General features: G+C 46.6%; 1 protein-coding gene and 1 pseudogene across 1 annotated transcript; one reads left to right on the top strand and one right to left on the bottom strand.

The window, feature by feature from the left end:
• Window positions 1-418: 418 nt before the first annotated feature.
• LOC141162648 (uncharacterized) lies at window positions 419-25,315 on the top strand. Its single transcript, XM_073648977.1, has 11 exons — window positions 419-555; window positions 2,175-2,473; window positions 11,852-12,124; window positions 12,412-12,462; window positions 12,564-12,611; window positions 17,243-17,281; window positions 18,284-18,303; window positions 21,668-21,718; window positions 21,801-21,827; window positions 22,345-22,371; window positions 24,265-25,315. The coding sequence occupies exons 2-11, from the start codon at window positions 2,194-2,196 to the stop codon at window positions 24,337-24,339; spliced, it is 891 nt and encodes a 296-aa protein (XP_073505078.1). The 5' UTR covers window positions 419-555; window positions 2,175-2,193; the 3' UTR covers window positions 24,340-25,315.
• On the bottom strand, window positions 23,731-23,820 carry LOC141162731 (U2 spliceosomal RNA; annotated as a pseudogene).

Genomic DNA, 25,315 nt, shown 5'->3' with positions numbered 1-25,315 from the left:
GAGATCACTCCTAAAATAATTTTGACATTTTTTCGGCATAAAAGTATTTACGTCGATTAATCTCTAAAGACATTCATGAGCCACTGTAGATCTTTGTGGATCACTAGAAACAGTCATGAAACACTGTAGAAGTTCCTACATCCTGGAATGTATACATTCACTTATGGGGGCATTCCTGTATTAGTCACTTCCACTTTTATGATTTTATGGTTCTATTCACATTCTATCATTTATTCAGTCACTGGATATAATGATGTGTGAGAATCTTCTGTGTCCAGACTTGGACTCTGCCGTCAGTCTCTTGGGCTGGTGCACACTGTTATGTCTATTTTACTACATTTCCTTCTTCAGCCGGTTATGATGGGCTGATGACCACATTTGCATAGATTACAATAAAGCAGAAACTGCAACCTTCCAGGTATAGTCTCTCACACCACACCCTGCAGCATAATTAGTGTCTTATCTCTGCTTTCTAACTTGTAGGGCCAAGGTGGGGCGAGATCAAAGATCAGAGCTCTGAAGTTTCTACAGATGCACAGAAACCGGGCTGTACAGGTAAATGTAATGAAGACGGCAAGGACTGGGGTCTCTGGTGGGATCAAACAGACAACTGATAGTTAATGGTGTTACTTTAACTATAAACAAGTTGTCTCACCTGTAGAGAAACAGTCTAAAAGTGGTCTTCTCTATAGAGTAATGGAATAATCTGTAGGAACACAGGCTCTCCAGTAAAACAATGGTGTCCTCTGAAGAGTGATTATCTCTTCTATAGTGGTGGTCTCCATTCCAAAGAATCATTATCTCCTACATAGAGTGATTGTCTTGGCCATAGAATGTCGGTGTGATCCGTGGGACTGCAGGGACACCAGTAAACTGATGGTCAACGCAAAAGAATTATCATCCTGGCTGTAGAATAAAGGAATAATACGTAGGTCCAAAGTCTCACCCGTAAAGCAATGGTCTCCTTTGTAGAGTGATGGTCTCCTCAGTGGTCAGATAGTCTCCTTTATAGGGTAATGGTCTCCTTTGTAGAGTGATGGTCTCCTCAGTGGTCAGATAGTCTCCTCTATAGAGTAATGGTCTTCTTTGTACAATGATGGTCTCCTCTGCAGAGTAATGGTCTTATTTGTAGAGTGATGGTCTCCTCAGTGATCAGATGATCTCCTCCATAGAGTAATGGTCTCCTTTGTAGAGTGATGGTCTCCTCAGTGGTCAGATAGTCTCCTCTATAGAGTAATGGTCTTCTTTGTATAGTGATGGTCTCCTCTGCAGAGTGATGGTCTTATTTGTAGAGTGATGGTCTCCTCAGTGGTCAGATGATCTCCTCCATAGAGTAATGGTCTCCTTTGTAGAGTGATGGTTTCCTCAGTGGTCAGATGATCTCCTCCATAGAGTAATGGTCTCCTTTGTAGAGTGATGGTCTCCTCAGTGGTCAGATAGTCTCCTCTATAGAGTAATGGTCTTCTTTGTATAGTGATGCTCTCCTCTGCAGAGCATATGGTCTTTTTTGTATAGTGAAGGTCTCCTCTGCAGAGTGATGGTCTTATTTGAATAGTGATGGTCTCCTTTGTGGAGAGATGGTCTTCTCTGTACAGTGACGGACTCCTCTATAGAATGATGGTCTTTTCTGTAGAGTGAAGGTCTTCTTTGTATAGTGATGGTCTCCTCTGTAGAATGATGGTCTTCTCTGTAGAGCGGTGGTCTCCTTTGTAGAGTGACAGAATAAATTTTAGGACCCCAGATGTACATGTAGATTGATACTCCTCTTTTCCTTAGACTCATGTATAAATTAATATAAGCCATGGCCTTTCGTACAGACTGGGGCTTCTCAAACTTTTTTTAGCTGGCAAGTGGATGTGGCATCCAGCAATATTTCTGGATGGAAATAATTTCATGCAGTTTTCTATGACCAGTTCCAACATGAACCTAGAGCCAACATGTGGGCCAGAGTTTCAGATTTAGCTTCATGTAATAATCAATAATGATTCCAGAAACGTCGTTATTAAAAGACGACTCTGAATTCTGATGGACGCAGATACGTGTTACTGGTGAGAATGAGATCAATTTGTGATCAAAATGTTAGAAATACGTAATGATTCCTTCTTCTGATCACACGGCATTGACTCAGAAACACAAACCTATCTCACCTGGAAAAATTCTTGATCTCTCCACAGCAGCTGAACAGAAGAGAAAATGAATCGAAACCAAAGACACACGATTGGGATCTTCTCAAGAGATAGAGAGGCCAAATACAAGTGGCTGATTAACCAGCTCCGGATGGGGATGTTTCAGAATGTTGTGGAGGCCATCCTTCCTATATATGTATCCAATAATGCCAGGAGCGTCATCTCCGGTCTGTCTCGGAGCTCATTTGCCATCGTGTACCACACCAAGAAGAGAGGGCACCTAAATATCACAAATGTGACTGATTCTCTATATGATCAAGAACTCAAGGATCTGTCAGATCACCTCGGTAAGGAAAGAGAATCTCACATAACACATACCTGAACTCCATGAAAGAGATGGCCCAGGATCAGCCAACACAGGCCCCACTGCTCTGACTTTCCCTTTCTCTCCTTCCGACCGCTCTCCCTTTATCACTTCCCTTCATCTTCTCTTGACCTCTATCTTGCCTTCATTTTCCTTCCTCTACCACTGGCCCCTCTTCCTTCTCTACTTCACTTCTTATCCTACCAGTCCCTCTCCCTCCCTCCCTTACCTCCCTCTTCTCCCAGCCCCGCTTCCTACCTCACTTCCATTCTTCTTCTCCTGGACCCTCTCCCTTCATAACTTCCCTTCATCTTCTCTTGGCTTCTCTCTTGCCTCATTTTCCTTCCTCTACCACTGGCCCCTCTTCCTTCTCTACTTCACTTCCTATCTTACCAGTCACTCTCCCTCCCTCCCTTACCTCCCTCTTCTCCCAGCCCCGCTTCCTACCTCACTTCCATTCTTCTTCTCCTGGACCCTCTCCCTTCATAATTTCCCTTCATCTTCTCTCGGCCTCTCTCTTGCCTTTATTTTCCTTCCTCTGCCACTGGCTCCTCTTCCTTCACCACTTCCCTTCCTATCCTACTAGTCCTTCTCCCTCCATCCCTTACCTCCCTCTTCTCCCAGTCCCTCTCCCTCCCATTATTATAATTATTACAGCGCCATTTGTTCAATGGCGCTTTACATGTGAAAAAGGGTGTAAACATACAAAAACACTTACAATAACCTTAAACAAAATGAGTCAGTGACTGGTACAGGAGGAGAGAGGACCCTGCCCGTGAGGGCTCACAGTCTACGAGGGATGGGTGAGGATACAGTAGGTGAGGGTAGAGCTGGTTGTGCAGCAGTATGGTGGAGAGGTGGTTACTGCAGGTTGTACGCTTGTCAGAAGAGGTGGGTATTCAGGTTCCTTTTGAAGGTTTCCACGGTGGGTGAGAGTCTGATATGTTGGGGTTGAGAGTTCCAGAGTAGGGGGGAAGCACGGGAGAAATCTTGTATGCAATTGTGGGAGAAGAAGATAAGAGGTGAGTAGAGAAGGAGATCTTGTGAGGATCGGAAGTTGCGTGTAGGTAAGTACTGGGAGACTAGGTCACAGATGTATGGAGGAGACAGGTTGTGGATGGCTTTGTATGCCAAGGCTAGGATCTTGAACTTTAGTCTCTGAGTAATGGGGAGCCAGTGAAGGGATTGACAGAGAGGAGAGGCCGGGGAAGCACGGGAGGACAGGTGGATTAGTCGGGCAGCAGAGTTTAGGATAGATTGGAGGGGTGAGAGAGTATTAGAAGTGAGGTCACAGAGCAGGAGGTTGCAGTAGTCGAGGCGGGAGATGATGAGGGCGTGCACTAGTGTTTTTACAGATTCATGGTTGAGGAATGTGCGGATCTGGGCGATATTTTTCAGTTGGAGTTGGCAGGAAGTGGAAAGGGCTTGGATATGAGGTTTGAAAGAGAGACAAGAGTCCAGGGTTACCCCGAGGCAGCGAGCTTGTGTTACTGGGGGAGAGTGGGCAGCCATTGACATTGATAGATAGGTCAGATGGGGGAGATGAATGAGACGGTGGAAAGATGATGAATTCAGTTTTATCCATGTTAAGTTTTAGGAATCTAGCAGAGAAGAAAGATGAAATAGCGGACAGACATTGTGGGATTCTGGTTAGTAAGGAGGTGATATCGGGTCTAGAGAGGTAGATCTGTGTGTCATCAGCATAGAGGTGATACTGAAAGCCATGAGACTCTATGAGCTGTCCCAGGCCAAAGGTGTAGATGGAGAAGAGCAAGGGTCCTAGGACTGAACCTTGGGGGACACCGACAGATAGGGGGCGAGATGAGGAGGTGGTCTGTGAGTGGGAGACACTGAAAGACCTGTCTGTTAGGTATGAAGATTATACCTTCTCCTTCCATCCTTTTCCATATTAATACCTTCTTTACATTTTCCACAACAATTAGACAGGACGGTTGTAAAATATGTTAATTGTTGTACAGTGTTAAAATATGTTTTATCGAGGGCTTAACTACACTTCTGCAAGTGATAACACCAAGAAGGAAAAGTTGTAGAATGATGGAAATCACAGGATGGAGACATGTTAATGGTATGGAAATGATAAAAATATGGAAACAATATGTTTAAAAATCTAAATTTCTTCATTCTGGAGTCTGAGCCTCGTGCAGAAATCCCAGCACTTCCACCCTCTGTTGCTATCACTGAGGTTATTAATGGTCGTCTGAGGAAAGTTCTGCTGCTGAATGTACTTGGGAAAATCATCAGCATCCACTGCTGGCAGCTCCTGTTTAATCACCAACCAATGACATCCCAATGTGCTCAATGGGAGATGAATCCCGAGAACCTAGAGAGCATGTTTAGGCCACACAGACTGCTCACAGTAGTGTGAGGAACATGCGACCTGGAGTTGACATGATGAAAAATCGCTGCACCACTGATTCCATCATCAAATCAATGTAAGGCTGAGCTGTTGAAAACTAGAAGGGTCTGGCTACCCTACTTATTCCACGTCATCCCCTAGTCCCAGGAGTAAGACCAATATGACAATTACTCACAAACTCTTCTTTGAGTCGTTGTTCTCATGGTCGCCAGAAAGAGACTGGAGGCTGGAAAGGATCAATGGAGGAAGGAAAAGAGCAACAAGTCTCCCTTTTGTCTTTCACACAATGATAGTCAGAGATTGGACTGCAGAGCATGTGGGCAATGTCATGAAGAGACCTTCATCAGGGAGTCTCACTTCAGTCCTACTCCGGGATTATGGTGTGGTGGGACATAATGTGCAGTAGCCAGACCACTTTAGCTTACATTCCAGGTCCCCTAACAGCTCGACATCACATTGATTTGATGATGTAACCAGTGTAATTGTGCGGCCATTTCTCCAAAGTGTCTCAGGAGCCATTTTTCCACACAACAATGCCAGGCTGCATGTTCCTCATACTACTATGAGCAGCCTGTGTGACGTAAACCTGCTCACGTGGCTGCAACGTCTCAGGAGTTGTCTCCATTGAGCACATCGAGGACATCATTGGTTGGTGATTACCCAGGAGCTGCCGGCAGCGGATCCTGATGACTTGTCTCCATCGAGCACATTGGGGACATCATTGGTCGGTGATTACCCAGGAGCTGCCGGCAGCGGATCCTGATGACTTGTCTCCATCGAGCACATTGGGGACATCATTGGTCGGTGATTACCCAGGAGCTGCCGGCAGCGGATCCTGATGATTTGTCTCCATCGAGCACATCGAGGACATCATTGGTCGGTGATCACACGGGAGCTGCCGGCAGCGTCTCCGGACTTGTCTCCATCGAGCACATCGAGGACATCATTGTTCGGTGATTACCCAGGAGCTGCCGGCAGCGGATCCTGATGACTTGTCTCCATCGAGCACATCGAGGACATTATCGGTCGGTGATTACCCAGGAGCTGCCGGCAGCGGATCCTGATGACTTGTCTCCATCGAGCACATTGGGGACATCATTGGTCGGTGATTACCCAGGAGCTGCTGGCAGCAGATCCTGATGACTTGTCTCCATCGAGCACATCGAGGACATCATTGGTCGGTAATTACCCAGGAGCTGCCGGCAGCGTCTCCGGACTTGTCTCCATCGAGGACTTCATTGGTCGGTAATTACCCAGGAGCTGCCGGCAGTGGATCCTGATGACTTGTCTCCATCGAGCACATCGAGGACATCATTGGTCGGGAATTACCCAGGAGCTGCCGGCAGCGTCTCCGGACTTGTCTCCATCGAGGACATCATTGGTTGGTAATTACCCAGGAGCTGCCGGCAGTGGATCCTGATGACTTGTACATTCAGTGACAGAACCTTCTTCAGACGACCATTAATGACCTTAGTGATAGCAGCTAAGGCTGGAGGTGCCAGGATTTCTTTGCATGGCTTGCAGGTCATTAACATGTCTACCGATCCTGTGATTTCAGTAATTCCATGAGTTTTCATTGTTGTGCTACAATTTCAATGTTGAGGAGTGTATATTTGGCCTGGAGGTCCACCACATAAGAAGATCCCAGTATTATAAATGGTATGTGGAAGGTGTTGCTTCTAGTATAGTTGTGCTGCACTGCGCATATTTTGTACTGGATTGTCCCAACCACATAGCATTCATGCCAAGCCTATAATGATGATATGGGGGTTCCTTACAGGTACACGTGAGTAAAGTGATGAGTACATGCCATATCCTTGCATCCTCACGATGGTTGTGGGTGAATGACTATGTAGCTCCACATTTATCACAGCTACTGTTTTCATTCTTCCCCATCTTGGGAAGGGCAGAACTGTAAAGCACCAAGGACCACCACAGGCCCAGCATTCATCTACACCAGTGTTTCCAAAACCCCATCCTCACGGCCCCCCACAGGTCATGTTTTCAGGATCTCCTTAGTATTGCACAGGTGAGAGAATTCCTGATGCCTTGATGATACTTCAATCGCCTGTGTAATACTAAGGAGATCCTAAAACATGACCTGTGGGGGGCCGTGAGGATGGGGTTTGGGAAACACTGATCTACACTGTCACAGTGTGAGTACCTGTGACCCAAAGGTCCTACTCAATATATATATTCAATAACATAATATGCTACTAGATGGCAATATATCAGTAGATTATGTAATTGTTTCTTATATCACAGCAATGAGGTACTGTATGTGAAGTCTGAATGACCCCAGGGCCGGTGTATGTGGGGTCTGACTTCTGGGTAGAAGTATGTGGAGTCTGACAACCTGGTGGGTTTTTGTGAGGTCTGACACCAGAGTCAATGTATGTCGGGTCTGACACCAGGGCAGTTGTATGTCTTGACAGTAGGAGAGGATTTACTGAGGACCAAAGGATGTAGCTAGAAGATATGAAACGTATTTGGAATTTTTAGGGTGAGGAGCCAGCTTCCTGCAATGAGTTTTTAAGTGGATAGTTTTGGTGCAAAGCCAATCCTTACGTCCAGACGGGATGTTGAGAAAAGGTGGAAGGTGTCTCTCTTCTCAGCAATCTTCTTCGCTTTGATAGCAGCTGCAGGTAAACTGGATTGTAGCTCAGTCCAAATGTTAAGTATATTTTGATAGACAGTATGTGCTGTTAACCCTTTCGGCGAGCATGCTCGGGTGCTCGCCGAGTATCTTCCTCGTGCTCGGGTGTAATGTTTGAGTTGTGCCCGACTGTTTGACTGCTTTAATACACGTGAGAAATGCCTAAGAAACAGGCATTCCTCACATGTATTAAAGCTGTCAAACAGTCGCAAATCATGCACATGGCGGGACTCAAACATTTCACCCGAGCACGCTGAAGATACTCGGGAAACACCGGAACATGCTCATAAATCTCGAGTAATGAGCATGCTGGCTCATAACTAATAGAGACTGCTCACACCAGGATGTAGGCTTTTAGATACAACTAGCAGAAGACAGTCCAAAAATAACGATTTTCCAGGTGATTCTGAAACTGAATTGTTCTGGGCCCAAAGAAGCAATTGCAGGAAACTAGCTTGAGGGAAGAAAATGTGTAGATTTTGCTCAATGGACTTGTCAATTCTCTCAGTTTGCCCATTATTTGGGGGATGATAGGCTGAGATGAATTCTAAAGAGATTTTTACATTCTTGCCGAACGCCCTCCAGAACCTGAAGACAAATTGTATGCTACAGTCAGAAACTATACAAGCTGTGAGTCCATGGACCTGGAAAGTTTATTTAAAAAAACGCTTGAGTCAAGTGTGTGTTACACGCATGCCGTTAGGTTCAGATATTTGCGAGACAGGTTACATGAATTCTTTGGAATCCTGGGGGAACCGTTACTCAGGGCGACCATAGACCATGTGCTGCAGCTCCTCTCAGGCACACAGGGGTATTGACCCTCAGGCACAGACACATAGGTTGTTTCACTTGCTGACCAGACACACTTGACAAGAGTCCTCATAAACGGTAGAACAGTAGCATTTAATGAGAAGCCGCACAGCCAGTGCAAGTTAAGTCTTATGAGCAACAGGCTCCAGTGACAAACAGTACAGTTTCCTTAGCAGCACAGCCGTTGACAGTCTTCCCAGTAGTACAGGACAGCACGGTTCTAATGCAAAGGCACATTAATGAACACAGCATTCTTTACAGCACAGTGAGATGGAAGAGGGGGGGTGGGGTTTGCTGAGGGAGATAATCCCTGCGACACCATTTCTTCCAGTGCTTATCTTTCTGCCTGACAATACTCTGCACTGCTAGTTCGGGAACTGTACCTGACCTGTGCTTACCTTCACTCCTGACTTGAATCCTTTTCACTTGCAGGGGCTCTTCTGTGAGATACAGAACACACACACCACCTTTCTCTTCGGCTCCAGCCAGACAGTAAACAACTTCCCCACAATCCCCCTGGGGCTCTGCTAAAACACCCCCCTTCTTCTGTGACTGTGTTAACCCCTCTAGTTGCTGGATGCTTCTGGAGCACAACACTTCCTGTCTCATGTGCTTGTGTTATTTCTAATAGTTGCTGAATGCTTTGAAAGCAACAGCACTACTTCTGAATGTCACACTCAGCAACAGCACTACTTCTGCATGTCACATGTGGAGCAAATGAAAGAACATGTGACTCGCCCAGGGAAATATGGGGGACTCAGTACCCAGGCCTTTACCTTCTGTCTGGGATGTCAGGGCAGTCGGCTCCCGGGCCCATACTCTGGGGTCGCTCTTAAAAGGGGTGGTTGCTTGGAGGGATGAATAACGGTTTTGTCTCGTGACGCCACCTGTGGTTCCTGGTAATGGATACCAGCGCTGCTGCAGACCTCCGGGGGTGATGGGATGGCAGCTGAGATGTTTCTGCTCCCCACAGGTGGAGCGGACCCCCCGGGACAGGGTTGATGGAAGGGATGCAGGTGAGAGGTGGCCCAGTCGGGTCAGGGGAGAATAACGGACACGCACACAGGAAATTCGCTTCAGTACCTTTACTGGTGTAAACGGCAGGTATAGTCCAGGGTGCTGGGTAGGAACGGTGCACTTCTGGACTCTCCCCAGTCAGCGGCCTCCTGGTCCGTTTCTTCCTCTCTCTCTCTCTGAAGCTCCTGACCTGCCTGGAACTAGGCCTAGCTTCTGTACTGTTTCACTCTCTCACCTGTCTGCTTGGTAGTAAGAACTTTCCTCCGGCTACCACTATCCCTGAACGCTGGGGCCTTCGTGGTTCCTAGTTCTTTAGATGATTGTAGCTTCAGGTTGACCAGGGGTCTGGAATCCCCTTGGTATACCGGTTATTCCTACTGGGCGTAGAGGACCCTGTAGGCGCGGACCCGGTGTCCGGCTTGTGTTCTGGGGTGAGCCTAAGATGCTCCTCTGCCCCCTTATCACCTCTCTCTTCTCTCCTTGCCTCCGGCCACACTCTAGGCCCTCAGACTTCAGCACATGCTTAAGGCCTTCACTTGCCCTGAGCACAACAGCTAACAGGTGCTGCTTCTTCACTGATCTCTAGTGACAGCACACTCTCTGCCTACCTAACTCCACCCTCCAGTATATATATCCCTAACAGGGCTCCCTCTGGTGGTATGAGGTGGAAAGTGGAGGTGTCTGTGTGTAGTGAGGACTTCTTGTGGAGAAGTCCGTCCATGCACCCTTTTGGGTCCTGTGGTACCTGTGTGTAGCAGGGTGCCACACATGTAATGTCCAAATAAATCTCAGCCCAGAGTTCTTACGGTATTGAAAGAGTCTGAAGAGGACTGAGAGGCACCTGATGTGAAAATTGGAGCTGCATACAATGAGGACAAGGTGCCACAAATTCTTTCACATCTTGTTTCTATTTGGGCCACCAGTAAAATCGAAAAAAGGAGTTCAGCAGTTCGTTTAACACCTTGGTGACTGGAAAGAAAAGAAGAATGGGCTCAAGATAAGAATTTTTTGTGGAGTACTTTTGAGACCAGAGAACGTCCCTTTGGTGGAGAATTGGAAGAAGAGATGCAAACATGGATACGTTCAGGTTCGATTAGATGTGAGGGCCCATCTTTAGAGGTATCACATTGAGCAAAGAACCTAGATAGGATATGACATCTTCAGTCCCCCCCCCCCCCAGGATGGTAGGTCAGAATGAAGTCAAATCTTAAGAAGAAGAGGCACCATTAGTCATGACCGGGATTCAGTCTTATAGGCTAATTTAAGATCTGCCAGATTTTTATGGTCAGTATAGATGGTCAACAAGAACTTATTGTAGTTACTTCATCCAGAGGGATGATTTCTTCATTCAGAGGAATTTTTTGACAGAACTGCTCCTTCACCAGTAGTAGAGGCATCTACTTGAAGGAAGAATGGCCTGATGACATGAAGATTGTGTAGGACTGCAGCAATGGAGAAACAAAATGTAAGTTCTTGGAAAGCTTGAAAAGTGGAATCTGACCTGTTCCGGGAAATAATGACCTTGAGGGTTAGGACCATAAGAGCAACAACCACTTGAGAGTAGTTTTTAATAAATCAAGCAGTAATCAATAGAAGACTGAATGATCTTTAGAGGGCTTTGAGACCAGACCAAGGAGTTGTGGCCAATCAAAAACAGAAGAAACTTTCTGATGATCCATACCTTTATATGAGATGATGTATGAGAGAAATGACAAATCATGATGCTCAAAGAGACATTCGTGAAACCCAGCCTGGAGCACAACAAAGGATGGCAGCCACTGGGGAAGGAAGCAGAGCTAGGCCGAGTCACATGAGGAACTGGCATATATGGGGACTGACATCAGGGCTGATGTATGGGGGATATGACACTGGGGTTGGTGTACATGTGGTCTGACACCATTGATATTTTATGTGAGATCTGACACCAGCGCAAGGGTATGTTATGTCTGACACCCAGGCTGGTCTGTATGGGGTCTTTACGCCAGAGATGATCTATGTGGGGTCTGATACCAGGGCTTGTGTTTGTGGGGTGTCACTCCTGGGCCAGTGTATGTGGGGTCTAACACAAGGGCCGGTGTAAATGAGGTCTGATACCTGGGCCAGTGTATGTAGGTCCTGGTACCAGGGTCAATGAATGTGGGGTCTGAGACCAGTGATGGGATATGTGGGGTCTGACACCAGGGCCAGTGTATGTAGGTCCTGATACCAGGGTCGATGGTGTCTGACACCAGTGACGGAATATGTGGAGTCTTGTATCTGAGCAGTTGTATGTGGGGTGTGACACCAGGGCAGTTGTATGTGGGGTGTGACACCAGGGCAGTTGTATGTGGGGTGTGACACCAGGGCAGTTGAATGTGAGGTGTGACACCAGGGAAGTTGTATGTGAGGTGTGACACCAGGGAAGTTGTATATGGGTTCTGACACTTGGGCCAGTGTATGTGAGTCCTGACACCAGTGCCGGTATATATACTGATATTTTGGTATCTTCTGTCTTTGTTCAGGGAGAAGTAATGTGGTTGTGCTGGTGGATGACGTGGAGGACAGCAGTGACAGTAACAGGAGGTGGATATTAGAGGAGCAGCGGCTGGACGCCTACGCCACCGAACTGATCCTCATCAGTGAGCGGGAGAAGGAATCGGCCAATCTGACCGGACCCGATCCGAGCTTTAGTGAATCACCGATCTCTGTCCAGATGCACGACGCCTACAACTCCTTGTATCACAAGCTGCTTAAACTGAAGGACATCATCAACAACGCTGCACACAGACACACAGGTAACAGCCACGGGGCCAAGAAAGGTAAAGTGGCCAGGTGGTCTCACTGACCTTGTCTTATACAGGGGAGGTGGGGTTGAGCGGTGTTACTCGGTGGTAGACAGAACATAGAACTGAATATTGTGGGTTAGTATATACAGTATGTAGCATGCACATGTCAGGGTCAGCATACCTCCGGCCGGTGGTCTCTGTCACTGCTCGGTGCACTGACGTGGATCGCACCGGGGGAAGCCTCCTAACTTTATAGTAAACAGAATAACATTCAAGATTTCTTCTCTATTTCCAAGTTCGTCGTGATTCAACCTTGTCTGAATCCTCGTCTGGCGGCAGGAGGACAGGTAAACCCTACAAGACGTGACGAGAAGCAGAGAGGCTGCTGGAGATCAACTACGACCACTGGACTGAAGCGTCGTCTTCTCACGAGTCTTTTCTATTTCAGGACCAGTCCCATCAGTGGTGACTTCCACCAGTGGCTTCAGGTCTTTCGGTAAGATGCCGATGATACAACCAGAAGGTCTGATATAAAATACGGATCTTCAGATTTACACTCCATCTCATGTTCTCTTCTTACATGAATGGTTTATGCATCAACTCCGCTCGAAAAGATGGAAAAGTGAGACCTTAATGAGGATCTGTCCGCTCTCCTGACTCGCCTTTCTTAGTAAATACTTGTATTATCTGTAAACCATCAATTTTGGAGAAGTTTATCTCTTAAAGATCTTGGCCGTGTTGTTGCTCTGCTATTGTTCCTGGAAATGTATTAATAAATTGACAAATGGGTGTTACCATCTGGATGTGAGTGAAGTATTAAATGGACAGTATAGGACACACCCAGTTATCATTTATACATCAAATTACAGGAGAAATAAGACAGGAACAGGACAACCTAAAATTATAAAAAAAAGAGGCACCAGAATTGTTTTTCCATGAAAAATATAAGTTTTTAGCAAACCGGAAGTGTCAGAAGAGCAGACAGAGCCTCTTTAAAGCGCACCTGTCAGCAGGATTGTGCTTAGAAAAACACATACAATGTCAGGTGAGCGCCGTTACACTGAGTAAAATGATACCTTTGTTGATGAAATACGTCCTGTGGTTCTTTTATAATCTTAAGGCCATGTGCCCACGATGCTGACATGCTCCGGATTTTTCCTGAGCGTTTCTGCATCTCCCTGGCAGAAAAAAACGCATGCGGATTGTACATGCGGATTGTCCGTGCGAATTGTACATGCGGATTGTACATGCGGATTGTACATGCGGATTGTCCGTGCGAATTGTACATGCGGATTGTACATGAGGATTGTACATGCGGATTGTACATGCGGATTGTCCGTGCGAATTGTACATGCGGATTGTACATGCGGATTGTACATGCGGATTGTACATGCGGATTGTACGTGCGGATTGTACGTGCGGATTGTACATGAGGATTGTACATGCGGATTGTACATGCGGATTGTACATGCGGATTGTACATGCGGATTGTCCGTGCGAATTGTACATGCGGATTGTACATGCGGATTGTACATGCGGATTGTACGTGCGAATTGTACATGCGGATTGTACATGCGGATTGTACATGCGGATTGTCCGTGCGAATTGTACATGCGGATTGTACATGCGGATTGTACATGCGGATTGTACATGCGGATTGTACGTGCGGATTGTACGTGCGGATTGTACATGAGGATTGTACATGCGGATTGTACATGCGGATTGTACATGCGGATTGTACATGCGGATTGTCCGTGCGAATTGTACATGCGGATTGTACATGCGGATTGTACATGCGGATTGTCCGTGCGAATTGTACATGCGGATTGTACATGCGGATTGTACATGCGGATTGTACATGCGGATTGTACATGCGGATTGTCCGTGCGAATTGTACATGCGGATTGTACATGTGGATTGTACATGTGGATTGTACATGCGGATTGTACATGCGGATTGTACATGCGGATTGTCCGTGCGAATTGTACATGCGGATTGTACATGTGGATTGTACATGCGGATTGTACATGCGGATTGTACGTGCGGATTGTACGTGCGGATTGTACGTGCGGATTGTACATGCGGATTGTACGTGCGGATTGTACGTGCGGATTGTACATGCGGATTGTACATGCGGATTGTACATGAGGATTGTACATGCGGATTTTACATGCGGATTGTGCATGCGGATTGTACATGCGGTTTCCTGCCAGGGACATGCGGATGTGAAGCGTTCTTCACTTGCATTTCCGCATGCGGGTTGTGATTTTAGCATCACTTGGAAACTGCTTGACAACTTGGTCACACTATATAAATCCATGCAACCGGCATATACAGTGGTGGCCAAAAGTATTGGCACCCCTGCAATTCTGTCAGATAATACTCAGTTTCTTGCAATCACAAATTCTTTGGTCTTATTCTCTTCATTTAATTTGTCTTCAATGAAAAAACACAAAAGAGAATGAAGCAAAAATCAAATCATTGATCATTTCACACAAAACTCCAAAAAAGGGCCGGAGAAAAGTATTGGCACCCTCAGCCTAATACTTGGTTGCACAACCTTTAGCCAAAATAACTGGGAACAACCGCTTCCGGTAACCATCAATGAGTTTCTTACAATGCTCTGCTGGAATTGTAGACCATTCTTCTTTGGCAAACTGCTCCAGGTCCCTGATATTTGAAGGGTGCCTTCTCCAAACTGCCATTTTGAGATCTCTCCACAGGTGTTCTATGGGATTCAGGTCTGGACTCATTGCTGGCCACCTTAGAAGTCTCCAGTGCTTTCTCTCAAACCATTTTATAGTGCTTTTGGAAGTGTGCTTTGGGTCATTGTCCTGCTGGAAGACCCATGACCTCTGAGGGAGACCCAGCTTTCTCACACTGGGCCCTACATTATGCGGCAAAATTTGTTGGTAGTCTTCAGACTTCATAATGCCATGCACACGGTCAAGCAGTCCAGTGCCAGAGGCAGCAAAGCAACCCCAAAACATCAGGGAACCTCCGCCATGTTTGACTGTAGGGACCGTGTTCTTTTCTTTGAATGCCTCTTTTTTTTCCTGTACATTCTATGTTGATGCGTTTTCCCAAAAAGCTCTACTTTTGTCTCATCTGACCAGAGAACATTCTTCCAAAACGTTTTAGGCTTTCTCAGGTAAGTTTTGGCAAACTCCAGCCTGGCTTTTTTCTGTCTCGGGGTAAGAAGTGGGGTCTTCCTGGGTATGATGTTACCATACAGTCCCTTTTCATTCAGACGCCGACGGATAGTACGGGTTGACACTGTTGTACCCTCGGACTGCAGGGCAGCTTGAACTTGTTTGGATGTTAGTCGAGGTTCTTTATCCACCATCCGCACAATCTTGCGTTGAAATCTCTCGTCATTTTTTCTTTTCCGTCCACATCTAGGGAGGTTAGCCACAGTGCCATGGGCTTTACACTTCTTGGTGACACTGCGCACGGAAGACACAGGAACATCCAGGTCTTTGGAGATGGACTTGTAGCCTTGAGATTGCTCATGCCTCCTCACAATTTGGTTTCTCAAGTCCTCAGACAGTTCTTTGGTCTTCTTTCTTTTCTCCATGCTCAATGTGGTACACACAAGGACACAGGACAGAGGTTGAGTCAACTTTAATCCATGTTAACTGGCTGCAAGTGTGATTTAGTTATTGCCAACACCTGTTAGGTGCCACAGGTAAGTTACAGGTGCTGTTAATTACACCAATTACAGAAGCATCACATGATTTTTCAAACAGTGCCAATACTTTTGTCCACCCCCTTTTTAGGTTTGGTGTGGAATTATATCCAATTTGGCTTTAGGACAATTATTTTTGTGTTTTTTCATTGAAGACAAATTAAATGAAGAGAATAAGACCAAAGAATTTGTGATTGCAATCATTTTCAGGAAGAAACTGAGTATTATCTGACAGAATTGCAGGGGTGCCAATACTTTTGGCCACCACTGTATAGTGTGACCGAAAGACTGGTAAAAACTAAATATTATACTTACCTTCTGATGACCCCTGGTCTCCTTATCCGATGCGTCCACCGACGTCAGTGGTCGCGTGACCCATCACATGACTAAATGACGTCATGGAGGGTCCTTTTAGACCATCGTGAGCTGTCGGGGAGACCGGACGCATCAGATAAGGAGACCGGGGGCCATCAGAAGGTAAGTATAATATTTAGTTTTTATTTTATTCTTTTTTACAGGTTCTATGGTACCCGGGTCCGGGGGAGAGTCTCCTCTTCTCGAAACCATTCGCACATTGAATCGCTTAATATCCACATGTGCACATATAGTGATGGGGATTCCATGCGTTCCAATGCAAGTCAATGGAGGCGAAAACGCCGCGATTACGCAAAATAATTGGTAGTGCTGCGTTTTTTTCCGCAATGATAATCCGCAGCGGAAATTTCCGCAGCATGTGCACAGCAGATGCGGATTATCATTGGGGAACATGGCAGGCCTTCTACCAAGCGTTTTTTAAGCGGCGGAATTGCCGCTGCGGAAACGCTTAAAAAACGCATAGTGGGCACACAGCCTTACTTTAATTTCTGACACAATGATATGCATGTGCTCTGGTGCTCTCATTATGTATTCATATCTCTGGCCTCTGACAGGTCACTGTGCTTTCAGTCACCTGACTACTATTTTACATACTGACTGTGTAATTTGTGTCACAAAGTGAAATTTACATTCTGCAAAATGGTCGCGGCCGCCAGGTCATGCGCAGTAGCATCTCATTTGCTGAGAGATGCTAGTGCGCACGTGCGGGCGCCATTTTGCTTTTGGAAAAAGAATTTGGGTGCAGCAATATGGCGCCGCAAAATGCTACAGCACAGGCGGCGGGAGCCATATTGCTGCAGGCAAATTTCTTTTTCCTCTAGCAAAATGGCGTCCGCGTGTGCGCTGCTTTGCTTGTCCACAACTTTTATAGTGTCCACCATCTCAGAAATGTACAAAATGTCCCCAATATTTCCAAGTGCTTAGAGGAACCTACATAAGTCCTGATCATTCCTGGCGATGTCTCTGTGGGGTGCGGAGCTCACGGTGATACTCGGGGGGTAACGTCATTGTCATTGCAGAGAACTGTTATCATTTTGTATCTTGTTATGTCTTGTCTCCATCAGATGACAGCAGCGTCCGATCGTCCCAGCGACCCGGCTCAGGTGAGGAGTTAGGAGCTACGTCCTGTATCACTATGTGTCCTCAGGGCCATGGACATGGACGGAGTCAGAATAGAGGGAAAATGGGGCAAATCTGCTACAAATGAATAAAGAGTGAGATCTGCCCGCGGCGTCCTACCTACAGCGTCACGTCTGGGCTGAGCTGGGATTGGAGTAATGGCAGCTGAACACTGTACGTGGGGTCCACCCATCACCCACCTATAGGATGTAACTGCTCACCTGTCAGTGAGTGACACAGACTCGATGTGTCCTCAGGGGGGTGACCGGGGATCCCCACTAATCAGATGACTTGTGAGTGACGGAAAACGACATCACGCTCCTCTCCTCTCCTATTTTCTTAACTCTTCTTCTCTTTGCTACGGTTCTCCTCTCTTCTTTTACTTTCCCACCTTATTCTCTCCTGTCTTCTCTCCTCCTTTCCTCTTTTCTCCTCTCTCCTTTACACTCCACTTCTCTCCGCTCCACTACTCTATCTCTTCCTCTCTTCTCCTCTTCTCTTCTCTTCTCTCCATTTCTCTCTCCTTCTCTCCTTTCCTCTTCTCTCCTCCTTTCCTCTTTTCTCCTCTCATATCTCCCCCGGCTATTTGCTCCCTACAGTCTCACAGTCTCTATCGGTCACCACCGGACATTAATGTACACGGTTCATGTTCTGTCCGCGGGTTTTATCATCATGTGACCGGAGGAAATAATAGTGGAAGATAATAAGAGAAGTAATAGTAATAGTGGTAGCAGTAATAATAGTAGTTGTAATAATAGTAGTAGTAATAATAAGAGCAGTAATAGTAATAGTGGTAGTAGTAATAGTAGTGGTAATAATAATAGTAGTAGTAATAGTAGTAGTAATAATAATAATAGCAGTAATAATAGTAGTTGTAATAATAGTAGTAGTAATAGTAGTAATAGTAGTAATAGTAGTAATAATAGTAGTAGAAGTTATTGTTGTGATAGCACTAAACATTCTGAATACTTTCTGTCTCATTTCAGACATGAGGAACGATGAAGAGGTGCGAGTCTCCGGGTTTATGACAATCCTAATAATAATGTCGCCATACCGTCAGGGCTTATTCACACTTCATACTGTTTTATGCACGGAGACCGAATACTCCCCACTTAGTAACATTTCTAATACAAAGAGTATGGGCCGATTCAGTAAGTTGTTTTCGACAGTTTTCTAATGTAAATCCGGTAGTTGCACAAACATGTTGTGACCTTGAAAGAATTGAGTTGAAAAATCGCTTTGATGGTTCAAATCTGCAAAAAAATATAAATAAGCAGCGAAAGTGCAGGAGATTTCACAAATCCCATTCACTTTGCTGGTAAAATGCAGAAGAATGACCCTGACTCCTCGGAGGTGTGACTTACGGACTGACGGATGTCTGTGCAAGGCGGGCGTCATGCTGATAAGTGGAGCTGCACACAAAAGCACTGGCTGTGTTCTGCCGAGAGATGGAGGAACTGTTCTCTCTCCTTCTGCAGTCACTGCCTGTCTAAATCTTTTGGAAGCAGGTGAGAGAGTTGTTAAAATACCTAAATGTTAAAATAGTTTCAGCAAGTTGCCGCCCTAGGTACAGGACCTCCAATGCCTGGTGGTTAATACGACATGCTGTACATCAGAATTTACTATCATTTACACCTCAATTTTTGGGGGAAAAGCACCAAGAGTTCATAGATTTTGATTATAGACACTGTCTAAACCTCATTTGGAAAGAGGCTCTGACTTTATAGAAGTGAGAGTAGCATGGTGAGAAAGAGTTTATCTTTGAGGATGGGGGGTACGGCATTATGAGGAAGGGGATGGTTTTGGTGGATAGGGTTATTGCATCATGAGGAAGGGGATGGCTTTTCTGGACAGGGGTGTGGCATCATGAGGAAGGGGATGGCTTTTCTGGACAGGGGTGTGGCACCATGAGGAAGGGGATGGCTTTTCTGGACAGGGGTGTGGCATCATGAGGAAGGGGATGGCTTTTCTGGACAGGGGTGTGGCACCATGAGGAAGGGGGTGGCTTTTCTGGACAGGGGTGTGGCATCATGAGGAAGGGGATGGCTTTTCTGGACAGGGGTGTGGCATCATGAGGAAGGGGATGGCTTTTGTGGACACTGGTGTAGCATCATGAGGAAGGGGATGGCTTTTCTGGACAGGGGTGTGGCATCATGAGGAAGGGGATGGCTTTTCTGGACAGGGGTGTGGCATCATGAGGAAGGGGATGGCTTTTCTGGACAGGGGTGTGGCACCATGAGGAAGGGGGTGGCTTTTCTGGACAGGGGTGTGGCACCATGAGGAAGGGGGTGGCTTTTCTGGACAGGGGTGTGGCATCATGAGGAAGGGGATGGCTTTTCTGGACAGGGGTGTGGCATCATGAGGAAGGGGATGGCTTTTGTGGACACTGGTGTGGCATCATGAGGAAGGGGATGGCTTTTCTGGACAGGGGTGTGGCACCATGAGGAAGGGGATGGCTTTTCTGGACACTGGTGTAGCATCATGAGGAAGGGGGTGGCTTTTCTGGACAGGGGTGTGGCATTATGAGGAAGGGGATGGCTTTTCTGGACAGGGGTGTGGCATCATGAGGAAGGGGATGGCTTTTGTGGACACTGGTGTGGCATCATGAGGAAGGGGATGGCTTTTCTGGACAGGGGTGTGGCATCATGAGGAAGGGGATGTCTTTTGTGGACACTGGTGTGGAATCATGAGGAAGGGGATGGCTTCTCTGGACAGGGGTGTGGCATCATGAGGAAGGGAATGGCTTTTGTGGACATGAGTGTGGCATCATGAGGAAGGAGATGGCATTTGTGGACAGGGGTGTGGCATCATGAGGAAGGGGATGGCTTCGGTGGACAGGGGTGTGGTATAATGAGAAAAGGTGTGATTTTGTGACACTGGTGTGGCTTAATGAGAAAGAGGACATGGCTTAAAATGCAACAACATGATCCAAATTGCATCAAAAATGGCAATTTATTATACGGGATTAGTAACTCTGGCCCTTTTTGTTTCTAATGCCCCGGACTCTGTGTTTTTGTGATGGATGAAATTCACCGGGATGGTCCACCACCATTCCTCTATATCTGAACATTGTCATTAAGTGGGAGGAATGGAACGGCTGGGTGAACAGATTCCCAACCGGCCCATCCAGCATTATGAGGGTTTCACTTCGATCTTTATGTGGCGCCCTGCTGCGCACTGGTGCCACAGATCCCAGAGGTGAGCATGGATGGACTTTTCCACAAGAGGCCCTCAACACATTCACACACCTCCACCCTACCACCTCAGACCAGCAGAGGGAGCCCGTCAGGGCTATATATACTGGAGGGTGGAGTTAGGCAGTCAGTCTGCTAGAGTTCCAGTTCCTGCTCAGACACAGAAAGAGCTCAGTCAGTGAGTCTGTGGAGGCAGTCGGAGATGCAGTGAGTCTGCAGACTGTGAGCAGAGAGCGTGCTGATGCTTAGAGCAGCGAAGAGCAGCAAGCTGCTGCAGTGCTTAGGCGAGCCAGGGCCTACAGCACGAGTGAAGCCTAGTGAGGGCCCCGAGTGTGGCCGAAGGCAAGTGGAGAAAGAGAGACACATAGGGGGCAGAGGAGCGTACCAGGCTCACCCCGAATCATACACTGGACACCGGGTCCGCGCCTACAGGGTCCCTCTATACCCAGTAGGGACCACCGGAACCCCTGGAGGACTACAGGTCCCAGGTTCACCAAACGCTGAGTCACGGAGGCCCCAGCGACCAGTGAGAGTGATCTCCAGCAGAAAGCCCTACCACCAGGTCAGCAGGTGCAAGAGAGAAAGACAGTAACCAAGCTAGGCCTAGCTCCAGGAAGGTCAGAACCTAAGCGAGGAAAGACACGGATCAGGAGGCCCTATACCCGCTCACTGGGGAGAGTCAAGAAATGCACCCTTCACCCTGAGTACCCTGGACCGTGTTTGCATCACCACCAGTAAAGGTATTGAAGTTTACCCCAGTGTGTGTGCCCGTCTTTCCTCCGGGACTGTCCCGCCGTCTCTCTCCTGCTTCCACCATCCTCTACATCTACACTGCCCTGAGGCCTGCTCCACCTGTGGGGAGCCGTTCCATCATCAGCTGCCTTAACATCCGCCTCAGAGGACTGTCGTAGCGCTGGTAATCCTTACCAGACACCACAGGTGGCGTCCCAAACTATCTATTTTATTTTTATTTCTATCCAAGTTCAAATCCCCTTTTTCAAGAGTGACCCCAGGGTAAGGGCCCGGGAGCCGACTACTGCGACATCCCCAAAACCATGCAAAGGCCTGGGTACCGAGTCGTCAGCATTCCCTGGGCGCGTCATTTACTTTTTGCCTCTCTATTCTTCTTGTATCTGGAATCATGGATAATAATGAAATGCTTTCAATTTCCTATAGAGAATCCTCATGGGTGATAGTGGCAGCAGAAACCCTGTCGGCAGCTTCCCGGTGAGTAGGGCATGATGGGTGATGGGACTTTCTGTATAAGACATCCCTCTCCACACATTGATTTCTCATTTTTCCCTTATAGATCCCCCAGAACAATGATAATGAGCAGGTAAATTCTATGTCTGAGCTCCTCGGGACCAGAAATGTGGTCTGGTCATGTAGAATGTAGATCCTGGGGATTTTCCAGTGGCCATGCGGTCGGGAAGGAACCCTTCTGGTGCATATGGTCTCTGACTTTCCAGAAAGGGAGGAGGGAGGATCACCTTCTCTAGAGCAACTAATGTTTGTAGATATCAGTTGACCTTGACATCTGCCCATATATAAAGTCCAATGCAAGGTATAATGGGTCCTGATTGACACCTATGCACACCTTCAGCACACACCCTGTGGAGCCTACATTGGCAATTTGATTAAAAAAAAATGCCAAAAACCAGGACAGGTTCCATGGAGCACAGAAGCATCTGTCATATGATGCGTGATGTTTAACATATCTAGATATCATAGAGGCCTTCTGCATGGTGTCAGACCGGTACAATGAGGGGCCTGCTGGATTTGGACAGTTAATGACTGGAGACATGGGACTTTTCTATATCAAGGCTGACTTTACTTCTTTCTTTATATTAAAGGGCAAAAGAAATTGGAGAAAGGACAAGGTAATCGCTGGACATTCGGTGCACTGGCCACGCGTTATACTGAGTAGTTCATAGAATCATAAAATGGTAGAGTTGGAGGGGACCTCCTGGGTCATCTGGTCTAACCCCCTGCTCAAAGCAGGATTCACTAGATCATCTCAGACAGATGTCTGAGTTGGACAAGTACAGGAATAAGTTGACCTTCTTGCTTGCACTGCAGCTTCTCTTCTGTCACTAGCCATGCTGGTAGTCCTCTGGCTGTCTCAAGTCTCTTCTCTAAACCGCTTGACTTTGTATAATGGTTCTCTCTCAATCCCCTGTCCTAAGATAGACAACTTCTTTCATCACACTGTAGACGCCTCTGTAGAGATTCCCTGCCCAAAACAGAATCTGCTCCCGTCAGGCTAAGGCTGTTTCTTTTTTTGGAATCACAAACGCGATTTTTAAAACAGTTTTCTTGAGCCAAAGCCAGAAGTTGATTCGAAGGGAATGGGAAACATAAAAAATGATGGAGACTTATCCTCCCGGAAAAAAACACATCTGGCAGGGGCTCAAAAATCTGATTGAAAAACTTTGTGCGCGAATCAACTGCTGTATTGTTACCGGCAAAGATGTATGGAAGGATCCTTAGAAGAAACTCATGGTGGAAACCTCAGTAAAGCGTTGATCCAGACAAAAAAAAGTAAAATGTGAACGAATTAACAGTTTTGTTCACTACTAAGACAACTCCTTGTCAATCTGTTGTTTGCCGCCGTCAAAATAAAAAACTCTTATACTCACCTCCTGTTTCGGCACTCGATCTCCAAGGGCTCCAGTGAGGTGTTTTTTTTTTTTGATTGAAGCAGCATCCAAGGCACTGAAAAATGTGACCGAAGTCACACCAAAACAGCGCACAAGGCGAGGATTCATGTGGACCCTTCCCGGAGGAGAGGGTCCCTAATAAACCATCCCCATCCCTCCGAGCCAGAAGGCCACAGCGAGGGTCGGGGATCTCCGATGCTCTCCCTAGTCAAAGCCGGGGGAGAGCCGTTTTCGTTGCTCCCCAGCCCTAGTGGAGCTGGGAGCCCGGTGTTAGTTTTTCAGACCAAAGCTGACCGGACCTCTGACCGGGTTTATAAAAATTCCCCTTCCTAGCCCGAAGGCAAGGAATAGGGGGGGTTGCTCAGAAAGTATGAATGGCTAAACTGCGGCGTGCTACGGAGCCCAAGTCTTTCTGGGGTTCCCAATCCCAGTAATCTCAGACCTCCACTAGGGCTGCTACTCCTGGGGCACATTGCTCCAAAGCCCTCACACTTACCCAACCTACTGGAGAGCCATGCTTTCCATCAGATGACTATATAAGCCACCTGGGATACTAACAAGCGCACCAACCCAGTGTGTATTGTGTATCAATGTACTAGGTTGGGTGGACGAGGTCCATCTTTTTGAAAGATACTACACTTGATCTTAGCCAAAAGGCCGAGAAGGTGTTTACATCACTTGAGCCCCTGCACGCAATCAGCTCCGGCTTCTGTCTCGCTGCCTTCAGAGGCTTAAGTAATTGACAGGAAGTGAACGGCCAACCACAGAGGGGAAAGAGAAGCCGGTGCTGATTGGGTGTAAGGTTCACCACGTGACGTAAGCACCTCACATGAGCCCCGAGAGAATGAGTGGTGACACCGCTGGAACGGTGCCGACACCAAAGGTGAGTATAATCGTTTTCATTTTGAAGGGGGCAAACATTCAGATTGAGAAGGGATTATCTAAGTAATGTAGTAGTGGACAAACCCTTTAAGAAAATTAGAAATTGGACAATGCTTTTGTAAATACGGAAATCCTAGTAAACAAACCATGATGAGAAGATGATCTGATCCCAGCGACAAGACGCTGTCATACGGCTGATAAAATGTCTCAGTAATTGTGCTTGTCTCTTAGGTGCTCTGGATTATTGGAGGTCTCATCCTCGTGTTATTCGTTGTGCTGATTATCGTCCTGTGCGTGACATTGTGAAGAATCTGAAATCAGCAAATGTAGAAGTCATCATCATCCCTGAAGAGTGATCATCATCATCATCATCATCATCATCATCACCACCACCGAAGGGTCATCATTGTAATCACTAAAGAGTCATCATAATTGTCATAGAGAAAAATTAAAATCCATAAAACAGCTCCAGAAGAGAGAAGATCTGACACTTCTACCTCCTTAGAAGTGAGACTAATAACCTAGGGAGAGAGAAACTAATCAAACAAGAGAGCTAACACTTCCATCTCCTTTGAAGCAATGCCCCCCTGCAGTGACCAGGTACTTAAAATAGGAAGATCTACTCTGGGAACCAGACACCAAAATGGGATTTCAGTAACATAGAGGCATAGAAGCTTCCTTAGATCTAAGGCTCTCTTGCAGCCCGGCCAGTGGTCCAGATAAGAATATTGGGGTTCACATTGATTCATTAATCAAGGGCGATACATTTTCAGGTGTCATAGTAAAGGGATGGACATAACACATTCACTCATGTCACTGTAAGGCCAGCAGAACCCTTTCATATCTATGTAAAGGTAAAATCGCGATAAGAAATATGAAAACAATATCTACCGCCTGGGACCACCAGAGGCGAAGATATCCTGTAAGTAGGGGATCTTATAAAATTCTAACAGCATATCCCACAATTTGCTCCCACATGAGCTCATGAAGGGGAGGTATGTGGGCGTAACCTTGAGCTAATAAAAAGCAGCATTAGGGTTTGGGTCATTTGTCAGTCCTGGAAGGTACAGCTTGCTGTGGTTCTGTCCATTTTCCTAAGGAGTACCTCCCTCCGATAAGCTCTGAGCTATTTCTGTAACACGGGATTAGTAATTTTCTTTCGTTATCCCTTTTTTTTCTATGTAGTGGTATATACTGCATTGTTTTGTTCCGATTTTGTATCATCTTTGTATATTTTTTATAAACGTTGCCTATCTTTCTGGATTAAATACATAAAATTTAA

The sequence above is a fragment of the Phyllobates terribilis genome, unplaced genomic scaffold (genome assembly GCF_046119375.1).
Source record: "Phyllobates terribilis strain yellow unplaced genomic scaffold, ASM4611937v1 Scaffold_9__5_contigs__length_417890890, whole genome shotgun sequence".
Lineage (NCBI taxonomy): Eukaryota > Metazoa > Chordata > Amphibia > Anura > Dendrobatidae > Phyllobates > Phyllobates terribilis.
The sequence above is the reverse complement of the archived record's forward strand: the minus strand, read 5'-3'. Positions and strand labels throughout refer to the sequence as shown.

Excerpts from the sequence above, each read along its gene's own strand:
- LOC141162648 (XM_073648977.1), top strand. The coding sequence starts at position 2,194 with ATGAATCGAAACCAAAGACACACGATTGGGATCTTCTCAAGAGATAGA. Across the intron at positions 2,474-11,851 it reads GGATCTGTCAGATCACCTCG|GGAGAAGTAATGTGGTTGTG; the intron begins GTAAGGAAAGAG and ends GTCTTTGTTCAG. Across the intron at positions 21,719-21,800 it reads ACCCTGTCGGCAGCTTCCCG|ATCCCCCAGAACAATGATAA; the intron begins GTGAGTAGGGCA and ends TTTCCCTTATAG.